Source organism: Meleagris gallopavo, chromosome 4, assembly GCF_905368555.1.
Source record: "Meleagris gallopavo chromosome 4, MGAL_WU_HG_1.1, whole genome shotgun sequence".
Lineage (NCBI taxonomy): Eukaryota > Metazoa > Chordata > Aves > Galliformes > Phasianidae > Meleagris > Meleagris gallopavo.
Window position 1 is genome coordinate 27954813 of NC_139407.1, and position 21469 is coordinate 27976281.

At 40.4% G+C, this 21469-nt stretch overlaps 1 protein-coding gene across 7 annotated transcripts in view; it reads left to right on the top strand.

Moving 5' to 3' along the window:
- ADGRL3 (adhesion G protein-coupled receptor L3) overlaps window positions 1-21469 on the top strand; it is a 490337-nt gene that overhangs the window by 160282 nt on the left and 308586 nt on the right. For all 7 annotated transcript variants that reach the window (XM_085222627.1, XM_085222629.1, XM_085222628.1 and 4 more), the window contains exon 3: window positions 17052-17300. In XM_085222627.1, the coding sequence (XP_085078753.1) occupies window positions 17246-17300 (55 nt within the window). In that variant the 5' untranslated portion in view covers window positions 17052-17245. The remainder of the gene's footprint in view (window positions 1-17051; window positions 17301-21469) is intronic.

Genomic DNA, 21469 nt, shown 5'->3' on the forward strand with positions numbered 1-21469 from the left:
TGGCAATGAATTCCCTGGCTTAGGTGGGATGAGGGGAATTTCTTCGGGCCATTTTGATGTGCTGCTTTTTAATGTTACTGCATGACTCTTGATCCCGTTATATTTTAGCAAGGTGAGCAGCAGAGCCGGGGCTGCTTGAATCACTCTGTTGTAACAATGTTTCTTCAACATTGCTTTGAAAGTGATGTGCCTTAAGCGATGTGCTTCCATCATACACAGAATATATGCACACGGAGTATCTGGTTGGCACTGCTTTGTCATGCCTGAATTACTGGTTTCCTTTGCGCCATTGGGAATTGTACAAAATATTGGAGTTGTACTGCTTTTCATAGAAGCAGTAAGGCTTCTTTCTCCCTAGCTTATAGCACACATCCCCTTTTGAGGCTGTAAAACTGCTTGTTAAATTAGTGCCAACTAGTAACTAAAGGGGTGGTGGAGATTTAGTAGGCAACTCTGTTTGTGGCCCTAAACAATGTGTTGGTTATATACTTACTTTTACAGTTTGAAAAGAAAGTATTTACCTGCTGGTGAGGAAATTAAAGCACTAGAGAGAATAGGGGGAAGCAGGGAAGCATGGGAGTAGAAACAGGGGAGAGAAAGTGGAAATGAATGGCTTCTGGCTGTGTTGTAACTATACTTTATGACCAAACTTTGTGTTCCCAAATGTTGGAAGTCCTTTCATATGTCAGTGAATAGGTCAGCATTATTACAGTTCAGAATCCAAAAGATTGCTTTATTCTACTTACATGTGGGGAGGGAATAGTATTTGAATCATGAGACTTCAAGTACAGCTCATTAGTGCAGAGAGGGGATAAAATAAATTGGGGGAGCCATTAACAACAATGATTAAAATTTATCATAGTGGTACTATAATTGGTACCTCGGCTGAGGGAGAAGTGAAGTACTCCAAGCTAGTTGTATTAAGTGTTCATTTCTGAGAGGCTGACAAAGATTTATGGCTTCTTTTCTGTAAGTCTCATTTAGTCTTTGTAGCACTACATCTTTTACTGATGCACATAAGAAACAGTTACTATTAATGGCCGAACCATTTCTGTAAAGGATATGTTTAAAATTTGATTATTGTGGAGGAGAGAGGGGCAGGGAAATGTTATAGATTTTAGGCTACCTTTTGCAAATGATTAATTGTTTTTAGAGGACTTTTGTTGCTGTTAGCTCATTACTTATGTTTTCTTTATTTGGTGAATGGTGGCGACCAAGTTCTTGCCACGTTTTTTGGCTTGCTGGGCCACTTTATGGTCCCCCAATGGCTTCAAGATACTCAACTGTAGATGATGAGTCTTTTGCAAACCATTGTTCCTCTTTGCTTATGCGCACAGACCTGACTAGCCTAAGAGCCATGTTGTCAATTTAACAGCCTCTTGTTATATCAAATAACTCCTGAAGCGAGATCTGAAAGAAACATTGCAGCGACTGAGTCTCTTTTCCTGCATGGCTGGGGCCCCCCAGCAGCTTCAGCCCTTATTTCTACTGAGGGACATCAGTGGAAATGAGTGTTAGCAGCGCAAGCATGGACTGGGGAAGAGGAGAAGGGTGCTGGGGTCTCAGAGCCTCCTGCAGCACAGAAGACTGTCCCCACACCAGACCACCTCAGTGGCTACCATGGGGCCATTTTGAGGCTGTGGTCACCAGGGCTCACAGCAGGCTCTAGAGGCAGCTCTGTGAGTGGCATAGTGTGCTCTGGGGCCAATGGATTGCTATGAGATATGAGAAGCAGGGGAGTTGTTCAGGGACCACCAAAGTGAGGCCTGAGGTTTGCTTTCAGCCCTAGGAACTCTGTCAAGGATGCCTAGGGGACCTGTGGGGCATAGACCTTGTGGTGGTCAGCCCCAGGTAGGAGGCTGTAGAGCAGGCATACCACCTGGTGCTAGAAGGGCTGTACAGAGTGAGGCTGAGTACTCCAAGATGGTGCTGCCATAACCCTGTCCCTGATAAGGGGAGGGAGCAGTGCTGGCAGTGACAGCCATGGTGGCTGGGCAGCACCTTCCCTGAGAAAGTTGATCAGGAGGTGCACGGACCCGTGCAGCTGCTTTGTGTCTCCACTGCTGACTTCAAAACACACCCCAACCTCTGACTTGTTGAAGAAATCCCTTTGGAGGCTGTTGATACCTTGTTGAAGGCTTTCCTCCTCGCACAGCCCTCTTTGGAGATATGAACGGCTGTAGGAAAGCAGTGGTAAGTGAAGTAGCCCCTCATGTACCAGCCTTACATTTAATTTTTGTTACTGTTATTTTAATTCAAACAACAATAATAAAAATCTTAGCTGTATGCAACTTGCATGTATTTTTTTAGAAGCAGAAGTATGCTTTATCTGTCAGTACATGCTGTGACTGTGGTCTTTGAACTTGTAATCTCCGTAAACATCTCTTGACCTTCGTAGCTGTCTAACTAGTATTTATTGTTTTAGAGATGTGTTTATCCCCGAGCTCTTTTCTAATCGTGCCCTGATTTTCACCCTGGAACAGGGGGGAGCAGCACAGAGGAGGTGAGGGACAGGAAGGTAAGGGCATCTCCATGTCTTTCACCTGGGTGGGAAGAAAGATCTGGATGTGCAAGCTCCCAGCCAAGTCTCTCTGGTGGTTGATGTGCTTTTCTCTCCGAGATGTATATTAAACAAGTCCACGCGTTACTTTTACCTGTTTTTGTCCCCACAAAGTGATGTGTACAGTTTTGGTCATCTGTCTTTCCTGAATGGGTCTTATGGTGACATTGAGTTAAGGCGTATCAATTTTTGACCTAACTTTTTTCTCTATTTAACAGTAAAAACATGTTCTGGAGAGATCTGGGAATAAATTTTTGCAGAGATATGTAAATATCTATTAGCAACTAGTACAGTAGTTAACCATAATTCAGCAGGCTGCACCCTAATTACAACTGTTTGAAGATCTACTGATGCCCTAATTTAAATATTAAGCTGTATTGTGCATTTGCTTGTCCACACTCTTACAGTCTCAGCATTTGTCAGTCAGCTGTAGTGTGTCATGAACCAGTCCAAGCAGCTATTGTCAGCTGCCTGAGATTGTCATAACTAAGTGTTCAGCCTGATAAATCTGTAGCTGAATCGTTAAAAAATAAATGTTAAAACCCCCCTAACATTTTTGCTCTCAGTGTAAGGCATTCTGACAGATGTATAAAGTAGAACATACTGGCAAGGATTTTGTAATTATCTAAGTGTAACTTCAGTTTTTTAGGAAGTATTAATTAGAGGTTTCCATTTTGTAAAGTGGTGGAGATATTTCAGACTGCGAAGAAAATAATGTACAAATATACCTCTACAGAATCAATAGGTTCATATCACTGTTCTTTGGTTAGCGGCTTACCAGAATTGGCCCTGAACAATATCGATTTGTTTTTTACACTATCACTACAAAATAGCTTTGCTTTGTATCACAGAGATAAAAGTTGCATGTTCCAGTTTGCAGTGATTTTCATACAGACTCCCCTTGGAATTGTCAGTCTCATGGATGGAATTATTGGTTTTGTGAAGATGAGCTCTCACTTTGTTGGTTATCCTTGCAATCATTTCACTTCTGCCTCTGATAAGCACACTGCAGTGTTTCTGGTATTCCTATTTCAGGTGTTATTTGGTTAAGACAGAGGGACATGTTTTAACAGTTGGAGCTTGCTGCGTTTCACGGGAATGTCTCCAATTTAATTTACAGCAGTGAGATATACAGATGTTGAAGAGCTGTAGGGAAGGCTTAGTCCTTGTACAGTCTTGGAGCATGGACTGCAGGTATTTCCTGAAAATATGTATGTGACAAGGGCTTCATTAGGTAAGGTGAATCAGCCTGTTTCACATTCTCACTTAAACTGAATAAAATCCTACTGCTGACTGAAAGATTAGTATTTGGAAACAAATCCAAAGTGCTGGCTGTTTTTGCAAGCAGAGGTAAGTAGTGCTGTGGGGAACAAGGCACAAGGAAGTTTTATGGATCAAAAGTGCCATGCCAACTAATTCAGGATTCACCCTTCTTTCTCTTCTCCTTTTTTTTTTTTTTTTTTTTTCCTCTGACAAACAACACTGAGATACAGGCTTTAATTTCAGTTATTTCTAACGTGCACTTCATGCACAGATCTTCACAGTTCACTTGGATGATGCTGCTGTGCACGATAGAGGAATAATCTAACACTGTCTCTCTCCAATACCAATCTTTTGTAGATGAAAATAGCCAGAACCAAATTAGATCAGAGAGAGATCAGTGTAAGAATACACAAGTTTCACATTGTATTTCTTTGAAAGTTAAGTATTAGTGCATGGATGTCCAACTTTTTGGCTTCCCTCAATTGTGCTGAGTGAAAAGGAGTTGTCTGTGGCTGCATCTACAGAGGTTGTTCCAGGAGTAACGCTTCCTAATTATTTCTGTGGGAACTACAACAGGTACAGAGAGCACAGTAATACTATTTAATAGAGCAAACTCTCAGCTACAAAACACTCTTTTTCAATGTGTGACTGTGTTGACCATTAGCTGTGCATTTTTACCAGCAATGAACAAGAAGCCTGCATGTCATTGCAATCTGTAGTTGAACAGGGAAAGAAATTCGTAGAGGTTTCCTCACATGATTGCTGTAAAAGATATTTTGTTGCCTTCTGCTGACGTGGGACTGACACTTCAGCATAGGTTTGTCATGGATGAAGATTCAACCTCTGCCTTCAGTGGAGAGTGGAGCTCTCTTTGTCAGACATTGTTTTCTTTTAGGTATTCTCTTTTTTTTTTTTTTTTTTTGTTTCTTTGTTTGTTTGTTAATGGTCAATTAGGATCACAGAAGATCTTTTCTTTCAGTTTAGACTTATCTTTGGGGTCTTTTTCCTTTGGAAGTTAAGCTTATGTAAATATAAGGTAAGCAGTGGATGAAAGGATCTTAATGTTAGATTTTTTGCCATGAGTTGGCTCTGTTACATCTGATAGATTTCTCATCACAGGCGATCTGTGTTCTTACTTGCTCAGATCTACACTGGTGCCAAGTGCTAAACAATGACACTATATATCTTTCTGCACAATTTGCCAATTTTGGTTACTTTTGAAGCCTGGTGTTCCTGCTTTGCCCTTGTGAATCTCCCTTATAGGGAGAACAAAATGAACAAAGGAGCGATTGCTTTAGCAAAATGTTTAGAGCTGATTTTATTATTTTTTTGTCGGTTTTTGCTTTGTTTTTATAAACTAGAGTACTTACTCCTCTTACAGTAAAATAAGTCAAAGTAAGGATGTATTAAAAAGAAGTAGTGAATTGTGAATTGCTTTTTAGATAATTGAATGAAATACTTCATTGCAGTTCCTCTTCCAGCCATGACCTTAAATAACAAAGATTTTACTTGCTGCCTGCTCTGCTTAGGGTGGCATTTTCAAAGGCCCTCTCTTGGTTGTGATGCTTCCTGCAGAAATCAGTATGATTTTCCTGGTGACCCCAGATGCTCTAGTATCAGAGCAGCGCTTTTGAAACCATCTCCTGCAAGGAATCAGAAATGTGGGCTTCTTTGCATGGGGAGCATTTCAGGAAGCACCAGAATTATGCTCCCCAGCCACCAACCCATCTTGCATACCAAATATAGCTATATAACCATGTTTTGTTCTTTATAGAGTCCCTTACAAAATATCACAAGAGACAGACCCATACATGAGGTAAATTACCTTCCCTTATAGTTGCCATAGATATTTAATTTTGTCGTTGGAATCAAATGTGACATCTACAATTAAATGTTTCTCCTGGATGACTGGGACATGTTACTTTTTTTTTTCTGGGTAGAAACACTACATTAAGAGTAAAATCAGAATTGGACTTTCTTAGTTCTATTCAATAAATAAAGGCGTTAGTGTAAATTGTACAACTGTTATATTTAGAGTATCTGGAAATGTTACTGTTTACAGTTTTCTTGGAAATAATAGAAATTTGTAATTAACTTCATTGCAGAGTCCCAGTGGTGCTGCCATTTCATTTCAGTCTGATTGTATCTGATGGTGTTTGACTTTGCTAAATGCCTTGGAGTTACCTACTTACATTTTCTTGATTATTTTAAGTTCAATATATTTAAACGCAGGGAGTGGTGTAGAAGATCCTTGCCTCAGTTTGGTGACCTGCAAATGAGACCAATGTTGTTGAATATAATCGCTCCAGTTCTGCAATGATTCATCTAAAAGATTAATTTCAGTACTTGGATTTCAGGGGCAGTTGGAATTTGCTGGGGAAAAAGGCAAGGAGAGAGTTGCAGTTAAAAATCTTCCTCTAAGAACTAAGAACACAAATGATAAAAGGTTAAGGAAATGTACTTTGTGGATCACATGGTAGGTTTTACAGCTCTGTTCATATACGTAGTGCTGTAAATCTAAGTATTGTAGAACAAAAGTATACTAAGTATACTAGTGAGTTTCTTGTTGTTCTTTTTTTTTCTTATATCATTTTCTGAAAAACAAAAACCAATTAAAAAACAAAATAAAAAAACCAAAACAAACAAACAAACAAAAAAACAAAAAAAAACCACCACCACCACAAAGCAAAAACAACAACAAAAGGTGAGACTGGAACCCAACCATCTGTGGTCAGAACCACCTTCAGGTTCTCCCTTGAATCTCTTAGAGGCTGATACTTTGTAGTAGGCCATTAAGAAATATGTTTCATTTGAGGTTTATTGAGGCAGGCAGATTTTCAGATCGACCAATTTCCCAATAGGTGTATTTTCTCTTTTTGGTCAGTTCCTACAGATCTTCAGCTGTGAGGCATGAAAATAGGGCAAATGTCTCACATTCCGTATACTGTTGCCCAGGACAGTTCTCCTCTAAAAAAGCACGTTCGTCCTGATCGTCCTAGCAGTTAATTTCTGCAAGAAAGCACTCAAGGAATTAATTAATTTTAGCCTTTCACCCACCCAAACGTTTAATTGTTTGGACACTTTATAGTAGCCTTTAAAAAGGATGTCTGCATGCCAGAGGTACTTTCTTGCAAAAGAAAAGAAACTGCGTTGCCTCTAAAAATACCTTTTGTGGGAATGAGAGGGCCGCCCCTTCGGCAGCAGGACTGGCCGCCACATGCTTCCTCATAACTGCAAGGCACGATGCGAGAGCTGAGACTTCAGCTGAAAGTTTCTGGTGAAGTTCCAACCATGTTTAAAAATTCTGTTTAGTTAAGATCCCTCTTGTAATTTCAGCTGGAAATATCTGGCCTTTGTTTTACTTCAAAAGGGGAAGGAGAAGTGTATGTGATCCATATTATATAAATACTTCATCCATTGAGAGTTCCTGGTATAAAATGTTTCCTTTGTAGTACCAAGAGAAACTTGGGCTTTCAGCTGTAGGACAGTGGCCCCTTGTGACTATACATCACCATCATCATAGGATGGTAGGTGATGCTTCCCATTACAAAAGGGCCATAGAAGGTGCAGTCTGAGTTTGGGGTGGGGACTGGACTGCTGGCTTGGGGTGTCACTGGAGGACCTTTGCACACAGCCAAGCCCTTGCTCTTTCATCAGCTGAGGTTAGCAACATTTGGTATAGCATTGGCAATACATTTTTGAATTGGAGATAAGTTTGGGTTTGATAGCTGTCATTGGGAAGAGCTATTTCTTCGGGAGCTAAAAAAATGCTAAATATTTACCATGTGTTATCCAGGTCTGCTTGAAATAGTCTGCTTAGCTTGACTTCAGAGTTATAGAACAGTACACGTGGCAACCACAGCCTTTACCTCTATGCCTCTGTTTTCTGCTAAATTGGTAGTGTAATATGTTTCTCCCACCCTTTGTTGATTGGGTAATGCGAGGGAGGAAAGGGGAAGGAAGACAAAAGCTGTGTTTTGCTGTGAGTATGCCCAGGACCTTTCAAAACTAGATTTTGGCTTAGATAGTGACCTCTGTTAGCAAAATACAAATAATAATTTAAAAATGTCTGCGCGGCAAATGAGTACAATGATTGAACCTTTTTCTTTTCTTTCTTTCTTTCAAAGATCAAAGGGGCTAGACTGTTGATTAATGTGTAACAGAAGTCATTAACATGGTAAAACGTCTTTGTTTTTACTACATAAATTTTTGTTTAGGGAGCTGTAGATGCCTTTAGTCCTGATATTTGGCCTATTTGTCCTTCTATTATTCCTGTGTATGTAGCTCACTGGAAAATATCACATCTAGAAATGTAGGTGCAACATTTGTTCTGCTGCACACATCTCTTTCCCTTACTATTTCTGACACAGAGCTCTTCTGCCTTACCGCCTTGCTCCCCATCAGTCTAAGGGCTGCCTTTGCCTTGCGTGTCTGTCCTTCTCTACTGCAGTGAGTGTTGTTTATTTTTCTCCTAGCAACCAGACTGTTCTATTGTCTTGGGGTCTAAGAAGAGAGTTTTGTTTTATTATTTTTTCCACCACAAGGTATGAATGGTTACGGTTGATCACCTGTTTCGAGTATTGTTTCTCCCTTACTAATACTTGTTTTTGAGAGTGCCCCCCAAAAACGAGTAAAGAAGTAAAATCTAACTGAGGCTTCTTCTATATGATAAGGTCAGGAGATTTTGTAGATCTTACTCCTATCCAGGCTCTTCCTTAATTTGCATCATTTACTTGAATAATACAACCCTCCTAATATTTTCCAAGCCACTTACATTTAAGTAATCACTTACCTTCAACATAAAGCTCATTGATTTTATTTCTCATTGAAAACATCAGTAGTGGCAAATATGATCCTATTGGCTTACAGTCTATTAGAAATAAAATTATATTAAATGTCTTGTGGGGTGTGAAGAGGTTAAGTCAAGGAGAGTCGTCCGAGAAAGTCATCCCGGTGTAAAACATAAATCTGTTTTACATTTAAACTACGTGTCACCCACCAGCCAAAAATAGCAATGATCATTAAAACCCAATTTGCTGCTAAACATTAATAGACATTTATTACATCATAACAGATCTGAAAGACAATTAAACTTAACTTTTTCCTAGATAACTTTCTCCTAAAAAAATGTGTTATTCATCTGGCTTTTGCCGTTAATTCGTCAGTGATTTTTTCCTTTAATTTGATAAGGTGCACATGCACACAATTGTACGTATAGGTGATCTCATTGTTGCTCTGATTCTTTCAACAACAGTATCATTTTAAATGGGAAAAGCAATTAACCTTGGTTATACCACCTGTTCATTTCCTAATCAGCACAAAAGTGAAGAAAATTACATCTTCTTTGTGCAAAACAGGAAATATCTGTTGCCATACATTTGAGAAAGGAATAGTAAGCCAGAGCAGAACATGAAGGCACAGTAAATGTGCATTACGTGTAGGAGATGGATCACAGCTTTGGTGCTGTTTTCGGAGCAGCTGCTCAGGCAAGTGCTACTCTTCCCATTTGGTTACTGAATGGAATTGTACAATGCAAGTAGTAGCCAGAGCTGGGGTCAGTCGCAGTAAATGCAGCACTGCCAGAAGTTCTGCTTCCTGTGACAAATGCAGTTTTAAGCCTGATATTTTGGTTCATGTCCTTCTGGCTTGGCTGGCCCTTGCTGCTGTGGACCCTATGCACTTAGCCATTGCAGGGCCTGGCTGCCTGTTGCAGCTCTGCTTTGCTCAGTTCTCTGTAGTTGTTAGTGCCTTTACTTTGCTGTTTAACCTTCATGCCCCAGACAAGAGTTAGGGGACCAGCTGGACTGTGAAGGAAACTGCCAAGAGGTAGACACAAGGCTCTTTCCCCCTTTTCCAGACTGTACATCCCACAAAAAAGTTCAGCTGCTGTCATTTCGAGCAAGAAGCTGTTTTTAGTATTTGCCACTTTCTTTGCCCCATCCCTGGAGGCATTCAAGACCAGGCTGGATGTGGCTCTGGGCAGCCTGGTCTAGTGGTTGGTGACCCCACATATAGCAGGGGGGTTGAAACTAAATGATCGTTTTAGCCTTTTTCAGTCCAGACCATTCTATGATATGTGTGCACCGTCCTGTGGATCCTAGCTGATGTAAGTACCCACCCACGCCCCTTGCCTTTGTGTTGGTTCCTTATGAATTCTGGAAAATGAGAAATGGCCCCCACTTGCCCATCCTTCTCATGATATGAAAACCTACTCCAAAATCCCTGTCATCTTGGAGCTTCAGAGCTGTGGTGGCGAGTGGCACTAAACCCTTTCTTCTTTCATTATAGTTGCAACTGCTGGGTGGTTTGATCAGTGCAAGTTAGGGAGATCCCTTGTCCTCAGTAAGAGGACAAGAGAAAGTTAGAGATAAGATGATGGAGGTAGAGAAGGAGTATACGCAGTGGAACGGAGAAAAGGATATTGAAAATTATTTTAAAGGTTACATCCAGAGGCATTGGGATGTATACTTTCTCTGGCCTCAGTATAGCACTTCACTTAAAGATGCATTATTTAAACTCTTATGTAGTCTCTAATTCCTTTTGGCTAATCTATTCCTGGGAGGCTATCAATTTCTCAGCTTAAAGCAAGACAGCAAGACTTTATGCAAAATCTGTGCCATCAGAATTCTAGTGTTGATAAGATGCTTGAATAAAGCGGGCCAGTATGTATGAGAGGGGTGTTGCCTCAAAAAAAGAGCTCTGATGATGGTAACAAATGGAAGATAAAGTTGCACTGACCCAGGAGGCAAGCTTGTCTGTTTGCATTGCATGCCCAACGCATATTTTATTTGTCACGAAAGAATTGCCAGAAGTTCTGTGATGTACAAATAAACACGGAGAGTGTTGTCTTATCAGAGCTTTCAACGTCATGAATCATTCATAGGAAAAAAAAAAAAAAAGATATTTGATTAAAAGTTGTATGAATTTTAAATCCAACAATTATGTTGAGCTGTGTTCTTTTACGTCTGGTTTACTGAACCTCTTAGCTACATTTGAGTCCTCTTTTTCAGCTTTTCTCTATAAGGAGGAACTTACTTGAAAAGAGCTGAAACTTTGATTGTTCCAAGGAGTTTTCACATACAGTCGTGTAGTGTGTATGGTAATTGTTGAGTCATGGCTTGAACCACTGATTGAGCACCTGGGGAAAGGATCCTGGGAGCACAGGTGAAGGGAATTCAGCTGTGTGACTGGAAGGGGTGCAGCCTACCTCTCTTAGACCTCATTTAAGGGCTGACTGCCCTTAAAGGGGAAAGATTTCTGGTTGGAGATCCCTCACTTGTGGAGTCATTCCTGCGAGCTTAGATCTTTGGAGGCAGGTGAGCACCTTTCCTTTTCCTTTTCCTTTGTAATACAGTTTCATTTGTGCTAGTCCCTTTGCTGTTACACTCCTGTATTGCCCTTCTACTGTGTTAGTCTTTCCATTTGGTAACTTTTGGAACTCTTTAAGGAGTGTTTGGCTGTGCATTGCTTCCTTTCTCAAAAGGAGATGTACTACAGCCTTGTAGGTTTAAGATGGCAAATTACATAGGTACGATACATTTTTGGGAAGGATCTTAATTCCCCCCCAAAATGACATTTTTGGGTCCTACTGGTAATAACAATGGTGTATAATAACGTAGTTGAGTTTTTCAGGTAGTCATAAGCTGATGATACTGGGCAGCCTGTGTTAAAAACTGCATGGTTGTTCTCAAAGCTGATATGTTTTTTTGTTCCTTGCTGATGGAGTTGTAGATGGGCTGATGTGCTTCTTGCGAGCCATGAGCTGCTGTTGTAGGCAGTGCTTAACCAGGGAGAGTTATAAAACTTTTTTCTTATCCGTTTTTGGAATACCTGCTGGTCTGGGGGCAGTAAAGCAATACAAATACTTGCATGTTTTACCACCTGCTCAAATGATGCTCTATACCTTCTAAAATTTTGTAAGTGATGTTGTGTATTTGCAAACATGCGGGGATGCTGTGAGTATTGTACCTTCCTCTCCTAAGTCTTCAATGAAGAATGTTGCAGAGGATAACCAGCAGGCACATAGGGAAAGTACTCGGCAGTTGTGCCATTTGGATGTACAATTCAGTACAATTTTATAAGCTTCATGTTTCCAAGACACTTATTTTTCTCTCTGTTCCTTCCCCCATATCTTTTTAGTGTATTGTGTCACAGGGCAGATGAGAAGCTTCGCTTATAGTTTGATTACCATTTTCTTCTGAAACTGCTTTGGTGTTGAATTGAGTGGGAAAACTGACAAGCAGCTGATAGCTGAAAATCCCCCTTTGACCTTTGGAAGAGAAACAAAAGCCTCCATTTCATCCACATGTGAGGAGAATAAAGCAACAACACACCACTACTAGATTTAGCTGGTCTGTATTTAGATGTGCTCTTACCAAAGGCTAGATTAATCTGAAATTTGTTAATTCAATGCTTCAGTTATTTTGCAGTGCATCCCATAGTACTTCTAAAGAGTTCTTTGTGACTTTGAATTATAGCCTCAACAGGTGGTCGATGAAGCTGGATATGAGTTGGGGGCAGTTCTTCTTGGGGTGTGTGAGTAGTGCTGCAGTGATATTTCAGAATATAGAATGAATAGGAACTGTTAGTACATGTTGGTGCTATTCTTGCTTTTAAGGTTTTTAAAGTAACTTTTCAAAGTGCTACATAAGGTATAACAGAGGTGTAAAGGGCAGAATGCCTTTAGGTTTTCTTTCTCCTGTTTTTTTTTGTTTGTTTGTTTTGTTTTGTTTTGTTTTTCCTTCTTTGGCCAAATACAAACTCATGGAGGTTTTCAGACAATTTGGAGTGGCTAGGAATCAAAGAATCTTAGAATGACCTGGGTTGAAAAGGACCACAATGATTATCTAGTTTCAACCCCCCAGCTATGCGCAGGGTCACCAACCACTAGATCAGGCTTCCCAGAGAAGGAGGAGGAGCACAAGTGCTCGTGGTTCCATTGAAATGCCACAACGCAGCCTTCCGCTGCCCTGCTTCCAAGGCTTTGTACCTTACCCGTGCTTGTATGACCATTACCTCATAGGCTGTGTTGCTGTCACTGCAGAGTGACCATGGAGCCATGTGCTGAGTTGAGAGAAGGGTTGAAAATAGGATGAAAATGGAAAGAGATGGACAGGGCAAAACTTCTCTTTTTTGTAGTGATGCAAAAAATAAAAAAATAAAAAAAAATAAAAAAATTCGAGAGGTGCTTTCTGATAACTCATGGCTAAATGTGTTGCAGCAATTCTTTAGTTCAGTCATTCACGATGGGAACAGCAACGCAGGACATTCTTTCACTTGTTTTTTTTTATTATTTTTTTTTTACCATTAAATTCCATTTAATGTATTCACTTTTGAAGAGATTGCATATTTTCATTCTGAAAATAATTTCTCATACAAATTGCTGTGCAAGTAGTTGATGCTGAAATGGGAGAATTGCATCTTTGGTTCCAATTTGGCCCATTGGCTTCAAAGAGTTTATTACTTCCAAGCTTTTGTTCTTGTGGTTTTAATCAATATTTGTTTGGAACATCATACTTATTTTTTACATAGTAAGCAACTTATGCTAAAGAAGGAGATAAGTGTAGGAATCTTTTCTATTAAGGAATATAAAGCAATCCTTGTATTGCTGACTTGTAATTGCAAGTTAGTTTTACTATACGCAATTTCAGGGGAGGGGAGAAAATAGTGGAGAAACATAACCAGGCAAGAAAAGCAGGATGTTTCTGCCTGGCATTTCTACTGAATGTCATTGGAAACACTTGTGCCTGTACAGTATTCACACCATGGTGGTTGAGAAAATGCTAGGTGTCAGAGGAGGGCAGGCAGGCTTTGCCTGGTGAGAAGGGGAGCATCCTGCTTGGTATGGGCGCAAATGATCATGTTTGGGTTGAAGGCAATAATGAGGTGGACTTGTGACAGGTTTGGCTTGTGCCACTCTAAATTCTACTTCATGCTGTTTCATCACACAGGAGATGAACTGGTTTCCGTATCTTTTTTCACCAGTCTGCACACCATCAGGAGATGGGCTCAGAAAATGTTCTGTGTGCTGCTTCACATCAGCTGTTAAAGCAGAGACTTTTGAGTAGATGTTGAGTTAGCGTATACATGATATCCTTTAAGGAAGGCATGCCTTCATAAATACCTCATTGCACATCTACACCACAAGGCTGCAGTTTCCTTTGGCTCTCTTCTGTCTTGTCAGTACCACTTTGAGTTGGATTTTAAGAACTGCCAGCAGATAAGGCTTGGGTGATGCTTGGCAGCAGCCCAGGCCATGAGGCTATCAGGGGCAGCCCTATGGGCAGGAAGGTCACTGAGCAGAGGAACTTCCTTGTAAATGAATGCATGCCATGTCATCTTCATCATTCAAATCCAAATCCTTTAGGCCAAGTGTAACCCTTAACTTTCTCACTGTGATAGTATATCCCCTTTTTGCATCAATAAATGTAACAGCACTCAAAAGTTCATAGCTGTGTGCTCTAGTTTCTCTCTTTGGCTGTACTTTTACCTGGAGGTAATCCAAAGATGAAGTGAATTTTGTTTTGCAGGCCTCTTCCTGCATCTCATAGATGCTGCTTGAGAGGGTTGTGTGACCATTAAGAAAAGGATTGCTCCACTCATTTATCTCGCTGTTCTGCAGGCATCCAGCTCACAGATACAGTATGATTATTTGATCATACAAACGAAGTACAAAACCAGCCAGAGCTGTGTAGCGCTATGCGTTTGGTTTGTGTAGCAGTATTCTGTGTTATTAAACAACTTCAGCACTTCTCCATGCACACTGAGGGTTCATTAGGCTCCACATCATGCAAGAATCTGAAGAGTTTGAAGAAGTCTCTGCAGGAGCAGACTTAAGGGCAAGGCTGTGCCCACCAATGATGCGTGAATCATTTTGCTTCTTGAGCCTCAGCCCATGAGACCACAGGAAAAAAAAAATCCTATCATGTAGGGGAATACAGACAGACAGATAAAAAGTATTTGAAAGGCTACTGTGTAAATATTTATTAACAATTATCCTTTCTCTGGGATAGGTGTCATAAATCATTTGCGACTTTTTAAGTTTATACCCCAAAAGTTTTTAGGGCACTATAATGTTATCTCTTTCTGACAGGTTTAGATTCTCCAGAATTTGAATCAGTTTAAACAAATAAAAATTAGAAAACAAACCCCATTCCTTCACTCCCTGACTGAGCTTTTTCTTTCATGGCAGTATATCTGGTTGCTTCCTCCATTTTTGTGTATACCTTTTCAATTTTTGTAGCACAAAAAGCTTCTTCCTTTTATAAAATCTTTATGATGCTGTAGAGAAGACACACGTGAAGGCCAGCAGGGTAGTTTGATGTGTCCTGGTAGCTTTCTAAAATTCAAATGGGAAACTTGATCAGTATTTCAAAAATAGAATTTAAAATGTTTGTGAGCCTTTTGGAAAACGGGCTTTAAATGTTATTAGTGGCTAGCATCCTAGCTTGAGCCATGATTTAATTTCTTACTCGCATGTAAAGAAGCCATTTGCCTTCCTCTTGCCCTTGGGCTTTTTAATCACCACAGTTAGAGCCGAGAAAAAGCTTCAGACCCTAAATGCTATATTTAAGCGAACAAATTGCAGGGGTAGACTGGTGAGAGAGAAGAGTGAGAGAACAAAATCTTGGCAGAGCAAGCAGATATACTTATCAGAAAAAAATGCAGCTTCCTTATAGACTTTGGTTCTGAACAATGTGAGGTTTGATTTAGTTGATCAGCAAAGAGAGGAGGCCAAACAAAGGCCACTTTGTCATGCCTGAATTTCAGAAATATATCCACATCACAATGGCACGCAGTGCAGTTTTTCATATGTTTTTTTGGCTCAAACTGGGTTTTGGGTAGGAACACAAGTTGGCAAAAACAGCTTCTTTGCTCAGAGAAGAATAACTTCTGTTGATCAGAGATTTTTTGGAGAGATTTTTAATTAGACCAGTGCTGTGAAGGCTGCAGAGCCAAGGGAGTTCAAAACAGATATGCAAAGTACTTTACAGTTCCTCATATTTTATCATCATTTCAAAGTCAGCAGGGAGCTAAGTCTCAAACTGATGCTATGGCTTAACTCTGTATAGTTGTTGTTTTATTCCTGCCAAGCTTGAGTCACTGTGGCCACCTAGCCCTTTCATGAGAGATTAAAATGACGGAAAGATGGAATCATTTCTGCAATTATAGGAGTGAATGTTTCTGTTTGAGCATGGACTTCAATTTCCCCGCGTTTCCCTATTAGAGTGTGGGATGGATAGACCATTATTTTGAATTCTACAATGAATAGCTGTGGAGCTTGAGTAGGCATAAGTGACTGAGTCTCTGGCAGTCACCACAGGTGGGAGCTACATGGTAAGGGGGACTTTAGTTTCAGCTTGGGTTCAAAGCCTGGTCCAGATTTGATGCTAAGAACGTTATCAAGTACTGAAAAGTACTGGCTGGGGAAGTGATAGATTCACCGTCCCTGGAGGTATTTAAGATACCCATGGATGTGACATCTGGGGACATGGTTTAGTGATGGGACTTGGTGGTCATCTTGGTGGTTGGAATTGATGACCTTGATAGTCTGTTTCAACCTAGGTGATTCTGTGGTTGCATGATTGGAAGCACTGCACTTTTCACGCTTTCTTGCAGATATGGCAGAGACCAAACAGTGAACTTGCACCTGCAGTTTGTTGATTTGTCATCACACTGGCCCATATGCTTTTTCAGGAGCTAACTTCTACTAACAGGCCCTGAGCCTGAGGGTTTGGAGTGATAAAGAGGTATCTGGAATAGAAACTTATTTCTGTTTAAAAGGTCAGCACAGAACCTCGGCACTGGTTAAATCCATTTCAGCAATGGAATTTCTGTCATCTGATGTATAAATACCCAAATGTTTCCAAGGGAGTTACAGGCTGTTTTAGAACTCCTGTGTATGTAGATTTTAGTGTAAAGCATATGGACTTGCTTTTTCCAGTCACCTTTCAAGTCTGTGGACTCCCTGGGCCCATGGGCATTGTGTTCAAGACTTCTATCTTAATCCCTGTTTTGAAAGAGGAAGTGGAGCATTAGCGATGCACAAACTGACTCTGCATGGAGACAAGTTTTAATTCCTGTTGTACATAAAAAACATCTGAAGGGCCGGGGGGCAGATATGTTTGCCTTTGCAGCTGTTGGCAGCAGAGAAATGCAGCAAGACTTGATTGAAAACACCTATCTTAGTGTTTTACTAACTACATTTTTTTTCCATTCTTGTTTCTAGGTCACAGATTCTGGATACTGGCTGTGGGATTTTTTTATTACTATTTTTATTATTTTTGATTGGCTTTTTCTCCCTTCTTGGATGTGAGTTGAAGGCCAACAGCTGAAGTGTTGAAAACCAGTGCAGAAGGACACTCACCTTGTTTTGTTTGAACCCTTGTTTGCTGGGATACTTTCAAGCCCTCCTTCACAGTCATGTGGTCATCACAGCTGCTGTTCTTCACAATGCTCTTAACGCCGTTAGCCCATGGTGAGTGAGGGATGGGGGAACGTGACTGTGGGAAGGGAAGGAGAATGGAAAATTGTCAAGATGTTGTCTCTTCTACCTAATGTCTGTGTTTTTTTTTTTCCAGGGTCTTGATTTCTTTCCCTGCTTCCCACCCAGGTCTTTGAGTTCTTGTGCTAGTGTGTGACTAATTAGGTCATGAAACAAAGAACTTTGGTCCCATAAATATTTCTCTTACAAAATTTAGTTACCGTGTGAAGGCTGATTTTCATCCTAATGCCCAAGCCTACTCTGTTGGCTGTATATCACTGGGATTGTCTCTCCTGGCCTTTATGTGAAAATGACTTGTTTTGTGAATGCTATTCAGTAGAATTTTGTGTATCCTCCTTCAGCCACAGCTCCATAGAACATAGGATCTTATTCACTGTCATGATATATCATGATTTCAAGCACCACAGTGCACATTTTCATGCACTCCTATACCCAATGTGACCCTGAGTCTAGAAGTACCCAAACCAGTATATTTGTCTTTAGCTTGGCACACTGCGTAACCCACCTGGCAACAAGAGGTCATCAGCTGTAGCACCATGCTGATGCAAGTAGGCAGTACATGAGAGATGAGCTAATGTTATCAGACATCACTGCTGTGCTGTGGGGATGTATTAGCTTCAGAGGCTGTGCGCAGCGCACTATTGCCTACAGTGTCCATTATGTTTTCTTAAATGGAAAAATTTGGTCTTTTTATTAGCCATGAAAATTGAAATCTGACACATTTAATTCTTAGGGATAAGACTTCAAGAAGTAAATTGCTAGATTTCTGAAGAGCGGAAGGGTTCAGGAGCTCCTGTTCTCAGTAATGGCTGTTAAATTATGAGGGCTGAGCTCTGAAAGATTTGGCTGCTCCCTGATGCCCCAATGAAACATGAGCTTTGAGAATCCTGTTTTAATTGCAGATCTGTGGGAACGTGTTTGTAAATGAGACGACTCCCTTCATGGATCTTGTGCACCCCTGCTTTGAAAATACTCCAGTCTTTTTGTGCTTAGCATACAGTGCACGTGTGCTAAGACTCAAGTGAAATTTTACAGCAAAGAAAAAAAGAAAAAATTGCATGTATGAATGTATCTATTTCTGGAGCATGACCTGTCTGCTCATATCACTTATAACACTTTTGTGCACAAAGGTTATCTCTACTATCGTTCCTTAAGCAAAACTCCTCGCTAACTTGAAAATTAGAATGAATAATTAAACTGAGCAAACCAATTGGGGTGGAATGGAAAGAGCTGTTAGGAAAAGGTGCTCTCCATTCTTCTCTAGGAAAGTTCACTGGTGAATATTTTGTGAATCTTTATAATGAAACAATATTAACAGTTGAACAGTTGACAATTTGAATATGCCTCTGGCAGTTCTCTTTTTAATTCACGGTGCCACTGCAGCTGGAAAATCCTGCATGATAGTCTCTGTAAATAAAAATGTCACAAGTATCTTAAGAGTCACATGGTGCTAGAGGCAAGCAAACACTACAGATGTAGAAACTAGGTGCCTGAAAAAATGTCGGCAGCGGTACCCTTTATGCTTTTTTACAAAGTAGGTGCCTGGGGTGGCTGCTATGTGTGTTCTTAGTCAGTGATGGTAAATCTGACCCTTATGTTATCTCATCCCTGTAAATCGCTAGTAAGAGTGTAGTAGAGGCTTCCAGCAATTCTTGAGCAGTTGAGAGTGAAGACCTTTGCTCTCAGAATTGAATCTGTCTCTCCTTTTATTGACCAAGATGTGGTTACCATCTCTAAACTTTTTCGTGCTGCTTTTCTTGGAGGAAGTGTGTAGAATATCTGATTATTTAGGTATGGTTCATTTCTGATGCTAAACAAAGGGAGAAAACTGCAGTATAGCTGTGTCATGTAGTAAGATTATGTTTGGTATCAGCTTCACTGAACAGTCAAACCCATTCAGTCTCTCATGAGGAATGAAGAATGTGCGTGTTACAATGAGAGTGGTACTAAAGGTTGGAAAACATAGGCTGACAGCACTTCCAAGGCTTTGAAATTAGACACAGACAGCATGCATGGGTTTAAACACATGCCACAACTTACCTTGCACACAAAAATTGCTTAATATTAATTAATTTTAATTGCTTAATTTTTCCCTTCTAATAATCCACTCTCATTATACATAGAAAGTTTTGTATTTTGTTTAGCAGGACTCTAAAAGGAACTGTAACAGTTCTTCTCCTGAAGTGATTACCAGAGTAGATACAAACTGCTTTTGTAGCTCATGGCTCACTACATCTCTTTCACTGTTTGAGTTTCTCAGTGCAGCCTGTTCATCTGTAATGGTAGTTATGCGCTCAATCTCTTAGTCTGATGATCCCATACATTTGTTGATTTAGGGCTTTGTTTTGTTTGGGAGTTTGTGTATCTTTTTTAGCCAACAGTTTTTTGGGACTGTGACTTGGGTTATAGTGAAAAGTATGGAATTGAAGACTTAAGTGATCTGGAGGAAAAGCAGTTTTTAAGCATACTGCCCTGCTTCACTGTTGTCTTGTTCTGCAGAGGCAATGAAAGAGGAACAAGCCTTGAATTTTTGTGGTTTCTTGGTGATGGTGTTAATCTGCTGTATCTGAAAAGCGTGGGTGCTGTGATGTGCCCAGATTACTCTGAATCGTAGTTAATAAACAGCTGAGTCCATGTGTACTTAAGATCAGTAGCGGAGTAGCACATGCTTCCTTTACATACTGCCCATTTTGACTGAAAATAGCTTTTTGTAGATGGGCCAGTGCAAAGGCCCCAGGAATTCATCTTTTAAGCTCCAGCAAAGCCTGTCAACTCATCTGTTGGATAAAATTAAACCTGTTATTAAAAAAACAAAACAAAACAACTAGATAATTAGCTAAGATTAAAAACAACAAAGCCAGGGAATAAAAATAAAAATCAGCCCACTGGCACCAGAAGCAACAACAACAAAAAAAAACAACCAACAAGTAGAAAAGGCTCTGCAGAATGCTGAACTTTTGCACTCCCTAATTCCCTTCTGCCCAATTGAAGGCTGTTTCTAAAGCATCCAAAAGCCTGGGCTCTCACAAAAGTTCTGCTTGGCTTGCATCCCTCTCATGCGCACCTGAGCACACTCATCCTCTTTGCTTGCAATGTGTAGATTTCCCACAGGCATTTTCTGGAATGAGCAGCTGTTCTCATCTCCTTTAGCCTTCCTCACTTTGACCCCAAACAGGGCAGGTTTCTCTCTAACCCACAAATGTGAGTTGTCAAAGTTCACCCAAAATGAAATAGACATGACAGGCAGCAGCTCAGCTTGAGAGCTTTGGGAGATGTACACCTGCTCTGTCACATTGCTTTCATGCTCGTGTGACTGAGAGCTGGGATTTAGAACTTCCAGGCTGCTGGACAAAAAAAGTTACTATAGTGATGGCTTTGAGGTGAAATGTTTTGTTTTCTAGCAAGTAACTTATTTTAGGATTTAAAAGAGTACTGAAGGCCTGTTATGTCCAAAGGTTTCTTCCCATCGGATTGTTTTATTTTTTTGGTTAGTTTTAGGGATTATATTGTGTGTAGTTTCTTGATGAACAGGTGCAAGATGCTGTATGTAAGGATCAAAGGATGACTTTTGGGATCACTCTAAATGCTTTAGCTGTCTAATCTGAAATAGAACTACCACTTATTACTCCAATTGAAGGAATAACTCAAATTACTTGGCTTCTCTTGAGGGTCCTTACAAATGGAGTAAAATCAATGGGCACAACTATCTGCCCACTTCCTCTGCTCCTAAGCTCTTTTCCTGCCAGTGCTTTATGAGAGAGAGCCATCAGCCTCCAGTTTCCTGCATAGGCAAAACTCAGTGTCAGCCGTGGGGACTTCAGCTTTTTTGTTTTAACACTGTGTTAACAAGTTACATGCTTTTCTCTCCAAAGAGAATTAGTTATTAATCTCTTTCTCCATATAAAACTTGGGTTTGGGGGAAGGAACAGAACCATACACTTGTCCAAAGCTAGACGAGACTGAAATGAGAAAAGTTGGGTGATAATCTAACCAAATGCAAGTATGTCTTTGCAGAACAATCAATATATCTCTGACACTGGTGTGTTTTTGCTGTTACAACCTGGATAGCCACTGCAGCGGTCTCCTGATTGTGGAACAAGATGCAGGTGTAGCTGAGGTTTTTTAGGTGACTGTGGAGAAGG